The sequence below is a fragment of the Physella acuta genome, unplaced genomic scaffold, assembly GCF_028476545.2.
Source record: "Physella acuta isolate Inbredline_101_S28 unplaced genomic scaffold, ASM2847654v3 ptg000184l, whole genome shotgun sequence".
NCBI classification, from domain to species: Eukaryota; Metazoa; Mollusca; class Gastropoda; family Physidae; genus Physella; species Physella acuta.
Genome location: NW_026731703.1, coordinates 239,832 through 253,430, shown reverse-complemented (window position 1 = coordinate 253,430; position 13,599 = coordinate 239,832). Strand labels below are relative to the sequence as shown.

Sequence of the window (13,599 nt, the reverse complement as noted above, 5' to 3'; positions counted from 1 at the left end):
GAAAATGTATATTTCACATGATCGTATTTTTAGCTTGTTAATGTTATTGCATAGGTTTTTAACAATGTTTATTCATATATTTTATTTCAGTGTTTCGACAGCAGGCCACCTAAAACTGCAGAACTAAAGAGAATTATTTGATTGGTTACTATTTTTTAGTATGACCAATGAATGGCCCCTTTCCAAAAATAGTAGACATTTCTCGATTCCGTCACATCCGGGCTTATTTCATCTTCAGCTGTGATGAGAGCAAGAAAGAACAAAATGGCGACGGGCACTTCGTCTCAAAGTGATTCTTTAGGTTCTGTAGATGATAACATTGATAGGATTAAATTTTTATACCCAGCCGTAGATGAAGAAGAAACTCCCCTTCCTCGTTCCTGGAGTCCAAAAGACAAGTTCAATTTCATTGGTCTTGGGCAGAATAACCTCAGAGTTCATTATAAAGGTGTGTTGCCAGCCTTTGTTGTTTTTTTTTTGTTTCTGAGTCGTAGAACGGTGTTGACACACTTATTTTACTTATCTAACATTGAGCCCTGTTCCTATATCTTGGTTCTTTTTATATTTTTAGAAATACATTTTAGTGCTAACTATGAATAGAAAATTAGTCTTTAACTCAATGTCCAAGTCAATTAGAATTTTGATTGATTGATCATAAAACTGAAAAGGTAAAATTTCAATTTTGTGAAATAGAAATTAAATTGTTTGTTAGATTCTAGACTTCTAGAGATAGATTCTAGATCTAGATTCTAAGTTAGTAAAATCGCCTAATCAAAAGAGTGAAGAAGTAGATCCAGCTTTAGAGTTCTAGATAAGCTAGATTAGTTCTACTAAATCGAAGTACTTTACTTTAGTACTGCTAGATCTAGTAGTAGGCCAATGATTTCATAATTTTATTTAGATAGGATTTTGATTAGGCTTACATCTGTTGTTAGTCCAATTATTCTCCACATCTAGAAATCTAGATAAGTTAGTAAAAAAAATAGCTTTTTCTATACTTCGTAGATCAGATTCTATTTTTATTGAGTCTAGCCAGAAATAGATCTAGCAGTCTAAGTCTAGCTAGCAAGATTCTGGATCAGTGGTTCTTAACCTTTTTTCAGGTACTTAACCCCACCAGCTGCATATGCGCATTCACCAAACCCTTGTTAATAAGAAAAACTAAATATGATTTTTTTCAAATGCATAATATAGGTAGGCCTATATATTTTATTGGTGTACAAAATAACCATGCATCATCACCATGTTCAAAAAACAAAACGATCAAATTAAATTATAACAAAAAAAATAGGGCTAGACAACATCATAACATATTTCCTGTTAATCACTGTGACCTCTGCACTTGCCTTTCAGACACTAGTCCAGAAATGTGCTGCTTCACCTTGAATTCAGCTTGCATTGTGTTCTTGTATTTTCCACCTTCCATGAAGGAAGTATTCTTTTGCCGGTGCCAAACTAGAAATGCTGAACTTGGCATGGCAATGAAAATCATGCATTTAGGGTGCTGGCTTCTATCAAGTTCTGTCATACATGTGAATGAATCCATATTGTACATATTTGTACACTTTCTTTTTTTTTTTTTTTTTTGCTTGACCAAGTATGAAAGGATTTACATTTTAAGAAAGAAATCACATGTATCCTCACTACTCTCACAGGTCAACTATTGGCCACAAAATAGAAATAGGTTATTTTTTAAAAATCAATTTTTTAAATTGTTAAATTTGCATATTTACATCACTAGGAAGAAACACATTTTTATTTTTTCCCTTTGCACATGTATGATCATAAGTATCATGTCAACAAACTAGATAATCTACTCTTGTTCTATGAGGAAAGTTTTTATAGAAATGTCTAATATACTTCTTAGTGTATATTTTTAAACCTTTGCATTTGTCTGTACTGTTATCGCAACTAGTATTTTGTATCATAGAAAGGAAAACATTCATTTCTTTTTAAAACAATTCGCATGAGTATTTCTATCAGTTCTAGTCAATGGTTGTCTATTCCAGCAAGTGATTTTTGACACATTTGTTTAAGGTATTGGTAAAACTCACAAGGATGCTGCAAGTGTTAGAGCCACACATCCTATTCCTGCTTCTTGTGGTATTTACTACTTTGAGGTTAGGGTAATCAGCAAAGGCAGAGATGGGTATGTGTGTTTTTGTTCTTCAGTGATAACCATTAACTAATACAACAGGGAAAGTGAAATGCAGCTTTAAAATCTCCGGGCTAGCTAATAAATATTGTTATTTAAACCATGTTCTTAAAAGATCAGCTAACATCCTATCAGAACAGGTGTGCATTATGTTTGGGATTAATTGCTATTACTAGTATTACATAGCTATGTTTAATTTGAATGCTGTATTGTTTCATTCTAAAACAACTCTAAAATATTGAATGTTTTATGAAACAGGTACATGGGTATTGGATTATCTGCACAGGGTGTGAACATGAACAGACTGCCAGGTAAATTAAGCACATGAATATTTTTGAATTTGTTGCAGTTTGGGAATTATCACTGACGGTTGAATTTTAGATTTGTTCATGTGAAAACTTGATTCTGTAAAAACTCTTTTTTAAATAAATTATTTTTATGAATAATTTAGTCAGGTCAAGCAGGAATTCTAAAATCATGTCTGATTGTTTGCGCAAATCTAATCCAATTTGAATTTTGAAATATTGATGATATAGGTTGGGACAAACATTCATATGGTTACCATGGAGATGATGGAAACTCGTTCTGCTCATCTGGTGCTGGACAACCATATGGTCCAACCTTTACAACCGGGGATACTATTGGCTGCTGTGTAAATTTAATAGATAACACTTGTTTCTACACAAAAAATGGTGTAAGCCTAGGTGAGCTTTTATTTATATTTTACAATGTTCCTGTAGAAGTAAAGATTATTTGTACTGCATAGTTTTAATTTGTAGCTATCAGAAAAATGTTCAACATTTATACCCATTCTCAAAAACATATTGTCACCTCCTCATTTTATTTTCTCTACAGGGATAGCTTTCACAGATCTTCCAGTAAGTTTTTTTCTATAGAAATTTTAGTTAGTTTGAATTGAGTTGTTAACAAATTTTGTTTTTAAACAGCATAATCATCGATCAATTTTTTATTTAAACCTATTTTCAGCCCAATTTGTATCCTACAGTTGGCCTTCAGACTCCTGGTGAAGTGGTAGAGGCCAACTTCGGACAGTTACCGTTTGTTTTTGATATAGAAGACTATAAAAAGGTGAATGATCAATTCAAAAACCAATCCCCAGCACACTGTTTAATTTACTTGTTTACCTGACTAGTCTTGTGTGTATTTCCTTGATACCCTATTTCATCTTTTATTGATTTGTACAAAACAAAAAAGCTGATGGGAAATGGGAGGGAAGTCAACTTTCTGATTCTAAATGTTCATGTTGGTCAGGAGATTTCAATAAATGTGAGGCAAAAATATGAAGTTATCTTACTAATTTGTGTGCTTTTTGACATTGTTTGCCCACACCCTCATTGTCATCATCACTAGACTGCTTGCCAAAATTCGTCTATTACATTATTTATGTTTTAGAGATAAGAAATAACAGCTGTTTAACTGATGGAGGCAGCTGAGTAGACTAGAATCCTTCCATCATATTGTTGACATGGATTAAAAACGTGTTTTTTTTTAGATTTTGCAAAGCGAAAGTAAAAATAATTTAAAAAAAAAACTTAAGCCTAAAAATAATTCAGAAATTTAATATTTTTAGAAGATAAAAGTTGCAAATCCAGAGAACTTGAAAATAATGTGTTGAGTTAAAGGCTATATTTCTATTTATTTTCATCAGGCTTAAGTTATAATGTAACCTGATGCTTCACTTTTGTAAGACAAACATTGATTGGCTGTACAGGAACTCTGTGATCGATTTCTGACAGCCCACATCATAGTTTTTTGTTTACAAAACTTTGCAGATAAAGTTTTTAAATAACAATGCAAACTTAAACCACATGACCTAGTTCTGCAATTTTTTTTTGCTTACAATTTGTACAATAAAAATTATGCTAGCCCATCAAATGGCAAGAAGCCATTGTTTATGTCCCCTTACACATAAAAACCAAATTGTTTTTGCTTTATTTCATTTAGTAACCGAAAATATTAAAAACATCAAATACATCCAATCTTTTGTTAAGTCCAAAAAACCCAAACAGACAGGATTATATAACCATATGGATTTTAACTACTGATTTTAATGATTTTTAAAATATTTAATTGGCCTCTCGAATACCTTTGAGACTTTTCTCTCTTAGGTCCATTAAAAATTAGTATATATTTTTCATGCTTAGCAATATAAAAATTTAAAACTTACAATGTTCTAATGTATCGTGGAACTAATGTGGTGTAATATCAATGTATTTCATCTGCATAAACTTATTTATTGGCAATCTGATTGGTTTTTCTCAATGTTGAAATAACCTGCATGAAATATAAACAAATCTCTTGGGTAGACTTTTATTTTTGCCCACTTAAACCTTTTATAAACTTTATCTTGGTTCTTTATTTATCTTAGGAATGGAGACTAAAGACTAAACTGACAATAGAGCGGTTTCCTGTCTCAGACAGAAAAGGAGAATTTCAAGCAGCTCTACACAGGTTCTGTATGCTCACTATTAAAATATTCCCAGAAGTTCATGAACAGTTCATCCCAATTGGTAATAATATTCATAAATTAATGTCTGTTGTATGTTTTCTTCTAGGATTGTTTCTACATATCTGGTACATCACGGCTACTGTTCTGCAGCAGAGGCGTTTTCTAGGTCGACAGAGCAGCCTATTGTTGAAAACATAGAATCAATCAAGAATAGACAGCGTGAGTGTATTAAGCTTTTAGATTCTAGACCTTTTCCCGTTACCTTTATTTTCTTTCATATTATTTGTTTGACTTATTTAAAAAGTGTTACAGGCTTATCCTTTCTATCTTGATAATGTTTTGTAAGATTTTAGATTAGCAAACTCCTATAAAATTCACTGAATATTTCTAAATACTTCTGATCCTTACATATTCAACATGCGAGTTTATTTATTTTCGTAAAATCCAACTTTTTAGTTAGGCAGCAGGCAAGGGGAGCACTAAGGAATGACGGCGCCGCACTGTGCGCTGCCTTAGAACAACGTCATCTTTTGCCAAAGCGTTTGGGGGAAATTGCGTTGGGAGCCCGACTGGGGGGTTGGACCCACGGCGCAGAGGACCCCACTCGCTAGGGCAATCCGAAGCTCCAAAACCTGTTTTTAAAATGTCCGAAATCCACCCACAATCAAGCTGGGTACCATGACGGTGGGACGACGTCCTGCGTCAGGTGGTGGGGAAGGCAAGCCTGGTGAGAGCCCACGGAAGCAAAGCGACCGATGTGCAGTGTTCGAACCGACATCTTCGTGAGGCTGCCAACAGCCCACGCTAAGCCAGTTAGTCGGAGTACACTGCGCTGAGGCCGGCCTGGCTTATGGGAGCGCAACTCCTGAGCCGGTGATCCGTGTTGTTCGAGTTAGACATGTAAGCGTTAGGTAGTCTAATTTCGTTGTCAATTTTTATTTTTCAGGAATACAAAAACTAGTCTTAGCTGGAAGAATGGGTGAAGCTATTGAAACCACACAAGCTCTTTACCCTCATTTACTGGATGCAAAACCTGATCTTCTTTTTATGCTCAAATGTCGTCAATTTGTAGAAATGGTGAATGGCACAGACAGTGAGGTCAGAGGTGGAAATGTCTCCACTTTAAATAACGTTCATTCTGGTGGGCACACTCGCAGTCCAAAGTCCTACTATAGCAGCGATGGGAGTAATCGCTCCAGCCCAGCACACAGTCCCCACCCTTATACCAGATCTGGTACACCTCCCTCCTCTCAGCATCAATATTCAGTTCACTACAGCCAACAGGCATCGCAACAACAGATGCATCACCATCGCACATCAGCTGCTCCTGACTGTAACAGCCCAAGTAGATCTTCAGGGAAAAATGCAAGTTCACATGGCCATCAATACTCGCAGCAGTTGCAGCATCATCATCACAACAGCAGCTATAATAACAGTAGTGATGCTGGCATGCAAAACAATCACCCTTATAATTACAGTCGGATTGGAGAAGAGGAGGCTTTATTAAATTCCAATAATGCCATGACTGGTGGGGAGCATATAACCCTGAATGGGGGTCCGGGTGGTTCCAGGCTTATTGATAATGAAGAGATGGACTTATCTGATGAAGATGAGCACTCTAACACACACACAAATGGAAATAACCATGTCAATGGAAACTCTGTGCATGATGATGAAGAAATGGGTAGGTTACTTTTGTTTCTATTTTGTACATTTTTGGGAACATCTATGTTTTTGCTCTCACTGGAGGGACTAGAATCAGACTTTCAAAATGATATAGTTAGAAGTTAGTTTTCTGATGATTATTTTGACAATAATTACATACTTTCTTTTATTGTAAATGGATCATGCACTCCAGGTGCTTACTTTAAGAGGAGTGTCAATTTATAAGCTACAATGAAAAATGTCCATAGCTGAATAGCACTTAAAACAATCAAATGCTTCCTCCCTGCCATTAGATGTTGATACCCCCTCTCATCGTCGTCAAATGTGTGGTGGGAATGAAGCAGCAATCCAAAAAATGTTGGCATTTGGTAGGGAACTCAAAATGATGAGCCAAAAGTTGAGAAAGGAGTTTGGCAAAAATGAAGCCAACAAAAAAGCCCTGCAGGTGAATACTTATATATATGGCTTATAGTTGTAAGTATGCCAATAATAGAAGTATACATTTAGGTTTTAAGTCCCTGATGTAACTAGCTCATATATTATAGGGTCATCCATTTATGACGTCCAAAATAAAGGATTTTAGTAGAAACATAAAACATGAGAAATATAGAATCTACTGAAGTAAATAACATGTGCATTTTAATGCATCTTTCTTCTTTGTGTCAGTCAAAATCCCCAGCTTGTTTTGGTTTTTCTATGGGAAGTTCAGAACCCCATAATTCTTGGTTTTTTTTATCACTCACTGATCTTAACAGTACTCTTTTTTTATTTAAAAAGTGGTGGTGTAAAAATACATACCTCTGCTATCTAAAGTTCTTTATTTTGAATGCAGGTTAAATGTTTATTGGAAGATATAAGTATTTTGATATTAAATTAACATATGGACATCCACATGTCAGAAGAACCCCTTCTCCTCTTTACACAATCTCCTCATTTTCACTCTCCGTGTATGGACGTCATAAATAATTGATCCCTAATGAGAAGATTGAGAGACGACAAAGTGAAAGGTAAATTGCTTGTATTTTCTAGGATGCCTTCAGTTTATTGGCCTACTCTGATCCATGGAGTAGTCCAATAGGCAGCCAACTGTTGCCAATTAAACGAGAACCTGTGTGTGCAGCTCTCAACAGTGCTATCTTAGGTATGGTGCCTTTATCTCTAGAGCCTAAGTAGGTAATATACATTGTATCACACATATACCCAACATAATTACTTATGTTTCAAATTTCTGTAGAATCCAAAGGATTGCCAAAACAGCCTCCCCTTGAGCTGACTATAGCTCAAGCCAGTCGATGTATGCGCCTTATGTCTAAATCAGGAATTGGAGCTTGTGCATTTGCTGGTGTTTCAGACTATCTTCACTAACAAATGGCTACCATGTAGATGACCATCACAGCTCCCTCCCTCTCCTGACCTCATAATAACTGTCATCTTTGGCTATCTGCCAAGTACCTACTCATCTAAGGTTGTCCATGAAATGTTTTCTAATTGGATTGCTGGTAATTACTTCCATTTTAATAGTGTGTTAATCATTTATCTTTGGGGGTTACAAGGAATGTTTGATTAAATTCATGACTGCTTACTAAGGTTTGATTTATGTCTGATTATCAATGTTTGATTGACTAAGCTGGCTTGTGAAATGTTCCAATCCTTTTTTTTTCTTCAATTTTTTTATAGTGATGTTTTGTGAGTTTTATTTAAGTGTATGTTAAAACTTTAGTTGTTTAAGACTTACCCCAGTAACATGTTTCTTAGAACACAATCTGCCCTGAGTAAAACACCACCCAACCAATTTGTGTGTCATCAGTTTTAGCCTGTAAACACATTGTTCCTTATGTTTCTTATAAATTCACATTCCAAGTCTTAATCAGCTGTGGCAAAAGTAAAATCCCCAAAAGTCTAATTTGGTTTGACTCTGTTCTTTTGAATTCCTTAAAATTTGTGATTAGCTTAAAATGTAGAGGTTGACAATTTTTAGTAACACAAGCTTTTTGTAAATGTGTAATATACTTCTTTTGGTAATTCTTGATAGTGTTGCTTGTTACTACAGAAGTTTAAATCTATGCTGTATCTGTTTAACTTCTTCAATTGAAACTAGAACTATTTAATGTAAATTTTTATAGTTTTTTTATTTTAAAATTTGAACCATTGATATTGTAATGCAAAAAATGTGTTTGAATTTAATGTTGTGAGAGATCCTGGACTTCAAATAGATGCCATACATGAGTGCTACTAGTAGACGAGCCACTGCTTTAAGTAGATGTCATGTTGAGTGTTTTTATAATTGTACTTTCACAGCTTTCCCCTCATTGTATAAAGATGATTTATGAAAACAGATTTTGTATTGACTGAATAATTGGTAACACTAATTTGTCATATTGTGATATCTAATGCATGTGTTGCAGTTAATGTATAGATGGAAAGTATGTGGAATGATTTCATCTTTTTCTGTCTGGTCATTTTATGCCACTATGCTAATCATGTGGTAAGAGATTGTTGAGTGACTTGTTGTACTTACTCTTGAATAAACTACCATCCCCACTTACACCCCCCCCCCTGTCTTTATGCATTATGTCATTTCTCTCCCAATTTGATCATATTTTGATGCATTTCTCTTTTGTGATATGGTTATGATTAAAATATTAAATTAATTCCTACATTAATTTCTATGTGCATTATTGATAATATTTTAACTTTTTTGCAAGATAGTAGCAGAGCTCTCTGCACTACTGTGTAGTATTGGATAACTAGAGTCCATTTTGTTTGGTCAAATACTATACAGTTTTTTTCTCCTGTCCTGGCTTCTTGTTTCTTATAGTAATAGTCAGGATCAAGTTATCAGATTTGCTATGTCAGATATTAATTAAACATTTTAATCACATTCTTTTGTGTCAGCTCTATAGTCACTGTTTGGTTGTGTCTGATGTGTCAGTAAAGTCGGTCAGCGTTGTAGACAGAATGGCCCCAGCAGTGGCCTTGACCATATCAGGCCAGCCAAAAACCGTTCATAATGAGTTAAATGTATGAGCAGAAGTGTAGCGATGGGGGGGGGCAGGGGGTACATATGTCCCCGGCCGCCGACCCTAGGGGGCGCCAAAATGGGTTGTAAAAACAAATAAAAATGTCATTTTAGCTGCATTTTTTGAGGGGGGGGGGGGGGGGGGGAGGTCCAAATCAAAAATTTGCTCCAGAGGGGGGTGCCAAATTGAAAGTTTGTCCCCGGGCGCCAGGAAGGGTCGCTACGCCTTTGTATGAGAAGAGCTAATGAACACAGACTGATTTATTTGTTCCAATATGATAGGAGAATGAGACTGGTCAAATGGAAGAGCATACTACTACTAACCCAAAAGTATAATCTGGGTTGTAGTCCATAGGACATTCCTGAGTCCATCAAACTCATTTTAGGGAAAGCAAAAGTGCTGACCACACTATCACCTCATATGCAGAGGTCACAGAAACAGGTGAACCCTGCTTCACTTGCACCATGGACCGTCAGGTTCAAAAGATTTTAAGTGATCAGAGCCTACTGTTCAAAGTAAGTATTATGTGACGAGTAACTTAAAGTCAAGAGATTTATAAACAAAATCTTCCGTTTCAAAGTGTATAAAGCTAACTCGGCAAAGGTTAATGTGCAATCAAAGCGTATCAATATATGGTTTTATTTAATGTACAGTACAGGTTTTGTAAGTACCATTGTTGTAATTTACCTGGCAGTTTTGTTACTGCATGTAGGATAGGGTGTAATGCATCACAAACGTTTTTTGTAAAAACAGCCCTGAGAAAAAATTGTTTAGCATTACTAATATTATAAGGCGTTCTGACAAAAATTTAAATAAAACTAGAGATGACCCAGCTTCCAGTTTGGAAATGGTATGTCAGCAGTAGGGGCGGATTAAGCTTGAGCGCCACCCCCCCCCCCCTCCCCGGCTGAATTTTTTTGGGGCCCCTATATATATATGTATATATGTATATATATATATATGTATATATATATGTATATATATGTATATATATATGTATATATATATATATATACATATATATATACACATATTGTGTGCACGTGCGAGTTATTTTATGTATATGTAACTAGTGTAGTTACAAAAACAACGTAATGGTGTCTGTAAACAAGGTCTATACATTTTTCTATTATGTTTGGATTAAAGCGCCATTTGTAAGCTATTACAATATTACATGGATCACTCATACACTCACATATTGAAGTAAAACATTTTTTCAAGCCTGTTTTGCTAAAACTCAGTGTTTTATTTCCTGAATCTAGTTAAGCAACCGAATTGTATACCAGAAATAAAATGTATACAGTATACTATTTCAGGGAGCATCGTCGCTTTATGTAAACAGTTTCCGATCAGAAAGCAACAACAGCGTAGTGGTGAGAGGGGTGGGAAGTTTGGAAGTTCTTTCATGGGGAAAAACTTATATTTTTGGCCTTCGGTAAATAAAATGACTTGTCATTTTAACACAATTTACAGACGGTTAGGAATGTTTTCATTGATTCATAGGCGTAGCGACCCTTCCCGGCGCCCGGGGACAAACATCCGATTTGCACCCCCCCCCCCCTCAAACTTTCGATTTGCACCCCCTCAAACTTTCGATTACTTTTTCCAACCCATTTTGGCGCCCCCTAAGGTCGGCGCCCGGGGACATATGTCCCCCCCCTGCCCCCCCCCCCTCCCCCCCCCCCCCCCTCATCGCTACGCCTCTGCATTGATTGCTAGAGTTAGCCTATAATACAGGTTGTCTGAAAGCTTGAGAATGAGAACTAGTTCAGTGTTGACCCTTCACAGTATTAATGTTTTATATTTTTGTTGCCACCGCGTGATGCGATCGGATGAAAAAAACTTCAAATTGCTGACTTTTTTAAAGATGAGACAATCATTTGTCACAATGTGGCTACTGTTTGTGTTATTAATTTCTCGTATACGAAGTGTAGAGGAAGTATTGTAATCATGCAAAAAATATATATATAAATCGAGATTTTCACAGATCTCGACGTTTTACACCTCCCTGAGTCGGAAAAACATAGTTCTGCAATTGTATCCGTATGTCTATGTGTGTGAATATATGTGTCTGTAAACACGATTACTTGAGTACCGTTGCAGCTAGGTTGATGGAATTTCATATATTAGTATTATATCAAATGTGTAGCTCTGTATCAACTTTTCAGCGATTTCCGATAACCGGAAGTTATTATAACTTCCAATTTGTCAAAAGCCTATATTATCTTGAGTACTGTTTCAGGTAGATAAATGAATTTTTACATGTAAGTAAAAGATCTAATTCTCTTCCTCCTATCAAATTTTGTTAGAGTAATTTCCGTTAACCGGAAGTAGTGATTTACGCTATTTCCGATTTCTCAAAAAAACTCATGTTAATTTATAAAGTACTAATAATATTCCACACTATTATACACATATTGGTTGGCGTTCACTTGGTGCGCAATTCTTTTTTCTACGAGATTCTATTTTAAAAAGTTTAAGCAATTAAAAATAGATAAAAAATATTGTCTATATCCCGAGTTGCCATCCCCCGTAGTGTTCAATGAGAATATTCGAGAAAGTTTAGGGGAGATTACTCCCGGTTTATTTAACTCTAAAATCAACTCATTTTAATGTTTATTGTCATAAGCGAATGCTGGTTCGGACTAAGCTATTTTAGGGAGCTTCTGCTTTATATTTAAATATAAACAATGTCAGGGTAAGATCGAGGTGAGGACAGGTGGTATTTATATTGACTCAGGCGTTTGATATTTGAAAAAAAAATTGATTGAAGCTTGTTATTCAAACATTTATTTTATAGTGGGTAAATTTTGGGGCCCTTAAAAATCAGGGCTTCTGACTGCAGCACCTCGCCCCTTAATCCACTACTGGTCGGCAGTACTAAACAACACAAACCAATATCCCCCCCCCCCACCTTTTGTTGTTATTTAACCCCAAATAACCCCCGCCCAGTTCCTTCCCGACATCCATGCGGGTTAGGATGAGAGGGGGATAGCATTCGCATGCTACTACCTAATAAAAGCCACAATATCTATATATTAAACACCCAAACACCTTATTACTTTATTAAACACATAAACAGAACCACTGCATTAAATAATTCTGTTAAAAAACACGGTTATTTTATTTTTAAACTTGTATTTATCCTTTTTTTTCTTTGCCGACAAAAAAAAAGTTCTTGTCATTAAAATTAAATAATATAATATAATGATGCATACAAACTTTAATCTCTTTAGTCTCGAACTGGAAGACCTGTCAAACGTATTCAAACGTAAACGAAAACTGTTTAATATTGCGTATCCGATTGAAAATTAATACCATTGTTGGAACCTAACAGAAATAACAATTAAACGTACCGATAAGGCTCTAACTGAAAATTAATAATGCATCAAAATGGAATAAACTTTTGAATCGGTAACTAACATGTCTACACATCTGACGACCCTCTTTGTTTTAAAAAGGTGTACTACTGTGCATGGTGCAAAGTTTATACATTTTTTGAGTTTTTATTATCAAGGGGAGTTTTTTGGATTTGCATATTTCTCTAGATAATATTCAAATCCATAAAGACAATTTTGATTTTACATACATTTAAAACACAATATTTTTTTCTGCATAATTGCGTATTTTTAAATTCTACAAATATTGAAAATTTTCCGATCTCGTGATATAAAAAAATAAATAAACAAACATTAGTTAAGATTTTTAGTATTTTATAGATGAAACAAAAGATTGACCATGAAAGCTCAAACACTTTTTAACAATTTTAAAGTACTTACACGACATTTTTAAAGAAGGTCTACACCGGTTTCCCCATTGAGCACTGTGGTGCCTACATTCGTTTTTCGTAATATCGTTGTACACGGAGGGAAGGTGGGCTACTAGTTTCTCGTGTTTATTTTATTCTTTTTTTTTGTATTTATGTTATTAATTTTTATTAAATCTCTTTTATAGCAGCGACATTCTTTAGTTTGCCTTTTAAAAATAATAATTAAGAGAAGCTTTTAGTTTGCTTAGTACAAAATTATTAAAATGAGCCTTATGGACAACCCTATTAGACTACTTAAATAAGAGTAATAAGTCATAGAAGTGATTTGTACTTTCATTTATCTTTCACACATATTCCCCTTATGCAACAGCTACTGTAGAACAACCACTACTAAGATCTGTTTATTTTGGAAATTTCGACCACTTCTAACCACCCAATGTCTCTGAAACTCGGCACGTGTGTTAAGACCTGATGCCAATACAATCTGACATCAAATATGACTTAGTTGGATATTTAATTA

At 35.1% G+C, this 13,599-nt stretch overlaps 1 protein-coding gene across 1 annotated transcript; it reads left to right on the top strand.

The window, feature by feature from the left end:
- The first annotated feature begins 212 nt into the window (after positions 1–212).
- On the top strand, positions 213–9,173 carry LOC131936681 (ran-binding protein 9). Its single transcript, XM_059293729.1, has 12 exons — positions 213–448; positions 2,038–2,149; positions 2,414–2,466; positions 2,692–2,859; positions 3,011–3,033; positions 3,143–3,244; positions 4,545–4,627; positions 4,732–4,844; positions 5,572–6,309; positions 6,584–6,735; positions 7,320–7,431; positions 7,525–9,173. Exons 1-12 carry the CDS (start codon positions 244–246, stop codon positions 7,653–7,655), a joined length of 1,992 nt encoding a protein of 663 aa, XP_059149712.1. The 5' UTR covers positions 213–243; the 3' UTR covers positions 7,656–9,173.
- The last annotated feature ends 4,426 nt before the right edge of the window (positions 9,174–13,599 follow it).

Bases quoted from the DNA above. Each gene is read 5' to 3' on its own strand.
- LOC131936681 (XM_059293729.1), top strand. From the start codon at position 244: ATGAGAGCAAGAAAGAACAAAATGGCGACGGGCACTTCGTCTCAAAGT. The intron at 2,467-2,691 runs GTAAATTAAGCA...TTGATGATATAG, and splicing joins GAACATGAACAGACTGCCAG to GTTGGGACAAACATTCATAT. The intron at 4,845-5,571 runs GTGAGTGTATTA...TTTATTTTTCAG, and splicing joins ATCAATCAAGAATAGACAGC to GAATACAAAAACTAGTCTTA.